The sequence below is a fragment of the Clinocottus analis genome, unplaced genomic scaffold (assembly GCF_023055335.1).
Source record: "Clinocottus analis isolate CAN_PGR_092001 unplaced genomic scaffold, fCliAna1.0.p SCAF_15, whole genome shotgun sequence".
In the NCBI taxonomy this organism is placed as follows: Eukaryota; Metazoa; Chordata; class Actinopteri; order Perciformes; family Cottidae; genus Clinocottus; species Clinocottus analis.
In genome coordinates this window covers 3,962,538-3,970,130 of record NW_027175876.1, presented here as the reverse complement: position 1 = coordinate 3,970,130, position 7,593 = coordinate 3,962,538, and the positions used below count along the sequence as shown (strand labels likewise).

At 48.7% G+C, this 7,593-nt stretch overlaps 1 protein-coding gene across 1 annotated transcript; it reads right to left on the bottom strand.

The window, feature by feature from the left end:
* Positions 1-4,591: 4,591 nt before the first annotated feature.
* Positions 4,592-6,470, bottom strand: lratd1 (LRAT domain containing 1). The gene is made up of 2 exons (XM_068577282.1): positions 6,315-6,470; positions 4,592-5,858 (listed from the first exon to the last, which is right to left on the bottom strand). Exon 2 carries the CDS (start codon positions 5,819-5,821, stop codon positions 5,033-5,035), a length of 789 nt encoding a protein of 262 aa, XP_068433383.1. The 5' UTR covers positions 5,822-5,858; positions 6,315-6,470; the 3' UTR covers positions 4,592-5,032.
* Between the last annotated feature and the right edge of the window lie 1,123 nt (positions 6,471-7,593).

The window sequence follows — 7,593 nt, the reverse complement described above, 5'->3', positions numbered from 1 at the left end:
ATTTTCTCATGTACCAAACCATATATTTCACTTCTATTACTACTTAGTGTTCAATACATCCAAATACAGCATGATTTACAGTTTTATATAACAATCGCTCAGTCTCCTCCACCCCCAGGGGTTATGAATTGGTTTAAGTTGCTTTCGAGGTCCAGATTCCTTATCTGCTTTAGACATAGTGTTATCACACTTATTATCTATACTTGTTACATGGCACGGTAGACCGTCATAAGGTACAGGTGGCTGCATCTTACCCGATGATAGTACTACATATATACAATAAATAAGTAAGTAAAGTAAGTTACTGACAGTGTCGGGTATTTGCAGTGTTTGGTACCACCCTCTGAGCTGGTGAATTCCTATATTTCTATCATTGTCAACAAAGTCCTTTAAAAAGGCCGATACAGACCAAGTGTTGAGGCCTGTCTCTCAATACCTCCCAACTTTCCCCGTCTGTGGCTCTCAGCCCACGAGACCTCTAAAAGTTGCGCAGCATTGAAAACAGCTTGCAAAATATAAACTTTAATTTAAAAAGTCGACTAAATAGTTTCCTAAAAGAGCTGGGCACTGTAGTTTTTAGCAAACGTTACTCAAACAGGAATCAATAGCGCATTTGTCGAGGACTAATTGCAGCTGCGGGTTCGGTGCTCCAGTGAGTATTTACAGCACTTGGACGGCGTTTGTGGTATTGAGTCTAAATAAACTACTGTGCTCATGCTCATCAGGATAATCCAACATGTCAGCCGGGGGGACTCAATTATGTCTTTGCAATATTTTTTGTTGTCGACAAACTAAGGTGCATTGCAACACCTGTTAGAGGGTTTGGGGTTATAAAAAATATGGACTATCTCCAGACTTATCCTTTAAGACTTTAACTTTGAGTTATCTCCCTGATAGCATACTGATGCCGGACTTGTATGTTCAGATGTCAGGGCCCAGATACCAGCTCACAGTCCGAGTGACCCTTTGTGTTCATACCAACCTATTACAGGTCGAGTCAGTCTTGCACAAAGACACTGCTTTGAAGGCCACGATATCCCAGTTTGTCGCGCAATTCCAATTAAAAACGTACTGCGGCGCGAAATTAGTTTTAAATGTCAGGATGTAGGTCATGGTTCAAACATGGAAATATTGCTCGTGACGTACGCACACATTTTCACAACAGATGTTTAGAGGAAACCACTGTTAGCAACGATTTAACAGCGTGTAACCCATTTGCCACTGCCTCATTTGCATCTCCAGCTGTGCAGCCGTTGTCGTCGTCGTCGCTGTTGAATAAAGCGACCGGTCTGACGAGCGCCGGAATAGTAAGACAAGACATCGAAGCCCACCGAGAGCACGGGCCCGTGTCTAGATTAGAGGGAGATCCTCTTAAAGGCAACGCGCAGACAGGATATTCTCTCTTGTCGCCTCCTCGCCACAACGTCTCCTCTGAGACCGCGCGTTTAGCTAGCAGCGGGTCAGCGGGGATCGGGTTTGTCCAGATGCAAAGACACACTGAAGACAAACGCAAGTGTGCATGGAATATATCCATACCACTGCACAAAGGAACAATAGCTGGTCCCCAATGAGTGTGTGTGTGTGTGTGTGAGTGTGTGAGTGTGTGTGTGAGAGAGATTTGGTTGTCATATGTTTGTCTTACATGAGTAGTTGTTCAGGGTGACAATTAGCTTTAAGCTGTGGAGGGTTTGCACAGGCGCGTGCACACCCACCCACATGCACGCACACACACACACACACACACACACACACACACACACCTCAATGGGTATACAGTTTGATAGTGGCTGGAGTTGCCCTAGTAACAGCGTGTACTTTCACACTGTCGCTGACGGATACAAGGATGCAGACCTTCATGAATATACATGCACACAGCATATTGTCCACACTTTTTATGTTATATATTTATGACACAGCTTTGGTACTTTGGCCTCACACTTTGAAACACACACACACACACACACACACACACACACACACACACACACACACTGGTAGCCGACAGTAAATAGAGCTAAAACTGATACACACACACACCCACACTATTCAATGTCATGTCAAATGGCAGAAGCTTCTCCTCCAGTTAACAATGTGGTGCGAATTATCTGCCTAGGAGGGTGCGCGCGCACACACACACGCACATGCACACACTTGCACATGCACACACACTTTTTCCGGGGCCTATTAGTCACAGACCACAGACACACATACAAAGTCTAACGCTAGCTGACCCAGTACCCTGGTTTTTAAACTCACGAGGGGGATGTCTGACGCACGCAAACACACACACACACACACACACACACACACAGATTCCAGCTCACTTGCACAGACACACAGGCTCACACAAACACAAAATCACCCACCTGAGGCAACCTCAGCTCTACGAGCCTTTTAGTAATGTACAGAGCAGACGGAATAATCATTGGAGGGTAAAGCAGAAGACAACAAGGAGATAAAACAATGGTATTTTTACGTTTATGTAAATCCAACCCAAATAGATGTTGGTGAGCGAGAATACTTCTTACGTAAGTGGCGATTTCAAATCTGAAACACCTGCGTTTGTACTTCTGCAAACATGATTTCTGTTTTTGCCAATTCCTCAAATTCAAAGTGGAATCAGAATTGGACGTCGCTGTGGCGTCGCTGTGGCGTCGCTCTGGCGTCGCTGTGGTCACAGTGAAAGGAGTGGAAATGGGAAAATGCAGATTTTTTTGGCCTTGGTGAAACAATAAGAAACGGAAGTGAGGAGCGTATAAAGCGATGCAGAGCAAGGCTGGAAACACCAGCGAACAGAAGAACGAGAGAGGAGAAGGGAGCTAACAAGAGAAGAAGTGTGGCAATATAATCACAGCAAAGCTGATAGAATTAAGTATTTGGGTCAATAAGCTTGAGAATATCTCCTCAAGGCAAATTTACAAGATTCACAAGCTTATTAGTCTGTGTTTTGATATGAAACATGTCTGAGGGCTGAGATTGCAACATCTGCCGCCTGGGAGGAAACTGTGCAACAACCATCACCTGCACCAAACCAAACCAGACCCACACTGAGACAAAGACACACACTGCATGCGTGCTGGTTTCCATATACTCCCCCCTCCCTCCCCCCCTCACACACACACACACACACACACACACACACACACACACACTCTTTGTCTTCCATTCCAGCTGCAGCCCTGTTATTTATGACCACGTTGTGACTAAAATCAGGAGAATCCTTTAGGTGAGGATGCAGGATTGAAACAGACGAGCTTTAGAGCTGCAACATTATATTGTGAAAACCTCTGAAGCTCATGTCTATATTCAACGACCAATCACAGGTGCAGCAGGCTGCCAGGCAGAACAAAGACGTTACAGCAGAACCTTCCCATAAATCCACCCTCTGGTCCTTTCAGACTCAATTAAGAAAGAGTAAAGGGACACGAGAAGTTAGACCGAGGTGATTAATCCCACCTTCACTGATAGTACAGCAGATCACAGGAGGAAGGGAAGGCACCGCCTGACTCTCAGAGCAGAGGAGTCACAACATCAATCCAGAGATAAAGCCACTGCAGACACAGGTGCCAAAGCAACACAATGTGTTCCCTCTTGATACGCGGACATCTGGTCCACAGTGCAGGTGAGACGTATGATGGCAGGACACGTGTAGTGTGGTAATGGGGTTGGAAGAATATGATCTGGAGATCAACATGAATGTATAAATACCAGCAGGAACAAACCAACACAAGGAAAAAAATAGCCTGTGGCCAAGTACTGTATGTTCCCATTGACACGGCACGGCTGCCAATATATATTTATATGTATATACGGTATAGCTCCCGGATCCTTTATGGATTTTTCATAAAGCCTTTATGGGTTGGATGCAGATGACCATTCCACTGCCTCCCAATACTGTGGAGATATATGAAGCCCATTTGGCTCGCGGCAGGTCAGGAGGCACTAGAGTATAAATAATTCATACATCCCTCTGTGTGCATGTGTGTGAAAGATCATGCGTTTGTGTGTCAGTAATTATATGTGACCAAACAACACCTGCCAGACCAAGTGCTTATTTTCATATTTCAATCTCCATTTATTTGAAACAACAAAAGAGATCAGGGTTAAATCCACTAAACGTAAATACAAAAATAAGGGACTCAAATTGAAATCAATATATGAATACAATTTACACATACATCCAGTGCTGTGGAGCAGGATGGCAGCATTGTGAGAATGACAATACTCTTGTTATGGCAAAAAGGGAGCTTGAACAAGCCAACTGCTTTGTTTAGGCAACTGCGTAGCCATCTGGGACGTCAGAGGTCTATGATTTAGTGGATCTGTGTTATGGCCAGTCCCGGTTTTAAAGCTAACAGTAAAAAAATAGAAGGGAGACTTTTAGAGAGCCATCCCAGATCCTATCTTTCATCTCCCCCCCCCGCCCCCTTCCCTCCCCCCTCTTCTACATCTCTCACCGTCTGGTCTGCCGCAGCACGCGCCCTACACCGAGAGGGGGCCAATCCCATTATCCCGAGAAATTAAACAGAAAACCATACCGAGCCGTGTGCGCTATGTCAGGTCTGTAAAGGTGATTTTTGCTGTTCGGGAGGGGGGGGGGGGGGTTAGCAGGAAATCGTGTGTCCCACTCACGCACGAATTCTTATCAGAAGGGGCGTTGTCTGTTTACATGGCCGCTGCTGTCTCTCAGTTCTCAACACTCTGCAATCTGATGGAAATTCCACTGCGCGCCTGCGGTCCAGACGCAGCGCGCGCGGGGTGCCACCGTGGCCAACACAGACAGTCCAAAAGCCAACAGGTCCTTTTTTTTTTGCATGTGTGTGTGTGTGTGTGTGTGTGTGTGTGTGTGTGTGTGTGTGTGTGTGTGTGTGTGTGTGTGTGCGTGTGCGCGCGCGGGTCTGTGTGCTTGTGTGCGTGTGTGCCAGTACGTTTGCTTGTGCGCAAAACTGTGCGTCCGTGCGCAGCAGGGGAGGGGGAGGGGAGATGGGGTTGAGGGGGTTGGGGGGGGGAGGATATCAAACGGAATCCCTGATCACTCCTTGCCCCCGTTAACCAAAGACAGCTCTTTGAGAATTCCACTGGCGTCCACTCGCCTCCTCTCCCGGATCATGTCCTCCAAGCTGCGAAAGACCAGCGTGTGCACCCCGCTGCCGGACAGATGCACTTTGAGGAAATACTGCTGCTCCGCCGAGTGCACCTCTCCCCCGGCTTTGAACTCCCGTTTCCCAAAGCGGCACCAAGCTGCGAAACTTTCCGCGTTGGTCCAGCATATCTCCTCGCTGCTCAGGCCCAGGTGTCCCGCTGCGTTCTGCATCACTAGGTCAGGAGGAAGCGGCCGGTACCGGTACCGATTGTTGACTATCCTCCCGTGGCGGCCGTTGCTGATCTCAAGCAGGCTGTCCTTGCGGATCTCGCCCTTGTGCAGGTGAATGACCTGGTCGTCCTGCTCGTAGATGGCCCAGTGGGGGGCTTGCGCCGTGGCCACGAGCTCCAGCAGGTCCCCCGGTTTGCACATAGTCAGCAAAGTTTTGGCCGAGTACACATTCAAGTCCTCGTTCTCCCGCAGCTTGGAGAAGATGCATTCCTGGGAGCAGAAGGCTGAGTACTCCACCTCGCTGACCGAGAAGGGTCCCTCCTCGGCCGGGCTGTGTTCCTTGGTGAAGCCGCAGTCGGACGGAGTGCGGTCGTCCACCTCCTCCTCTTCGTCAGAGAAGAAGTAGGCGACGCCGACCCGAAGCTCGTCCTTCTCCAGCCCGGACGGATCCCCCGTGGGCAGCTCGCTGTAGTTGAGGTGGGTGATCCGATCCAGTTGATTTCCCATCAATGACCTGGCAAGGCAGAGGCATGGACTGCGGTGTCTATGGAGGAGACGGGGGAGAAAGATGGAGAAAGTGAGAGAGGGGCTGTCAAGCGCGTAAAATAAAGCTTTCATCAACCAAGACACAGCACAGGCGCATGGCTGTATTCAAATCCCCCTGCTCAGTAGATAAGAGGAGGCTAAGAAAGCACTCAAGACTTCTCAGCAGTCCCCTGTATTGAGGGGCAAGAGCTTTCTCGTGTTATTGAGCCGAAAGAGAACACTAACACAATCAATGATCCACTGCTCCCCTCACACCCATTAGTCAATCATTAATTCCAGTAGAATGTAAACGAGCCCATGCAGAAGAAACGAGGTGAGAAAAAAAGGGGAGGAAAAAAATAGTATGAGGTGTGTAGCTGCTCAAGAGTGAGCAGGGAGACCGCTGGAGGCAAACCCTGGGTCTTTACGCACGGCGCAACATGAGGACAAGCTGGAGGGGGAAAAAAGAGGATACCTGTGCGCTCCCCGGGCAAATGGTTAAATATCCTTATGGTCCATTAGTACAGAGGGCTGCACGGTCCCCCGCTCTCCTTCTCGCTCTTCTCCTTCCCTCTTTCTTCACACACTTTTCTCTCTCACTCTTCGCACCGCGCACCGCGCGCTCCGGCAGTCGTGCCTGCTAGTACTTCACTCCTTCCAGCACCAGATCCATTTAAGTACAAAGGAGAGCTCCTCCTCGGCCGGCGCGCTCCGCCCCCACGGGGTTTTACTGGAGCGAAGTCACGGGTCCATTACCACCCAGCCAATGGGAGCCGTGGAGGCGTGTGCCAGTCGATCCCAGCAGCCAATCGGGAGCGCGCGCAGGACCGCTGGCGGCGATAGGCGGCTGTTACCGTGGCATGGTTTTTGTTGTCAGAGAGCTGTGGAATTCTCCACATGATCAGCGGAGTCCGTGCAGGGGAGTTTTCAAGGCAACAGTCAGCAGTGATAACAGCCTGCATATCTCAAGGCGGGCATATGAGAGGCGCTCGAGTTTTTATTGCTCTCTGATGTGCTATAAACCTTTCGACTATCTCCAAAATACTCCAACGTGCGCGCTTATCGCATGCGCACTGTGGCTGTACGACATGACAAATGTGTTCCCACCTTTCAGAATACCAGAGCAGGGTCTGCCCTCCAGTTCCCATGTGTGACTTGTAAATGATTTCCACATGCTTCACTAGTTTCACTACTGCATCACTTAATCTCTTGTGTGTGTGTGTGTGTGTGTGTGTGTGTGTGTGTGTGTGTGTGTGTGTGTGTGTGTGTGTGTGTGTGTGTGTGTGTGTGTGTGGTGGAGACGTTAAAGGGAGGGGCTGGAGTCAGGTGTGTGTGTGTGTGTTAGTGTACTAGGAACAACACAAAGGAGTCTACAGGGAGTTTAATACTCACTCTATAATATTCTACTTTGCATTGATGCTGTGTCTTGGAACAAGCATGACTGAGATTAAGATGCATATTGAATTTCTCCCTCACGTCGTATGCATGCATAATATTTTGTACCTCTGCATATTGTGCTTGAAAGATACACTTGAGGACACTTATGTCTTCCACACTCAGCTGTCACGTGTCTTTTCCTCACTGCCCACGGCAGATAGCCAGCTCGTGGTTGATGTCAACCCCTCTATGAAGTGAATGTTCTGTCTACCTCCACGTTGGAAACGTCTCATTTTTTGACGGCAAGCTCCTCGGAGTATCTCTACCTTTTTTCCTGTCCCAGATATAGCAGCCCTCCAGTAGTTGACACGGAACGG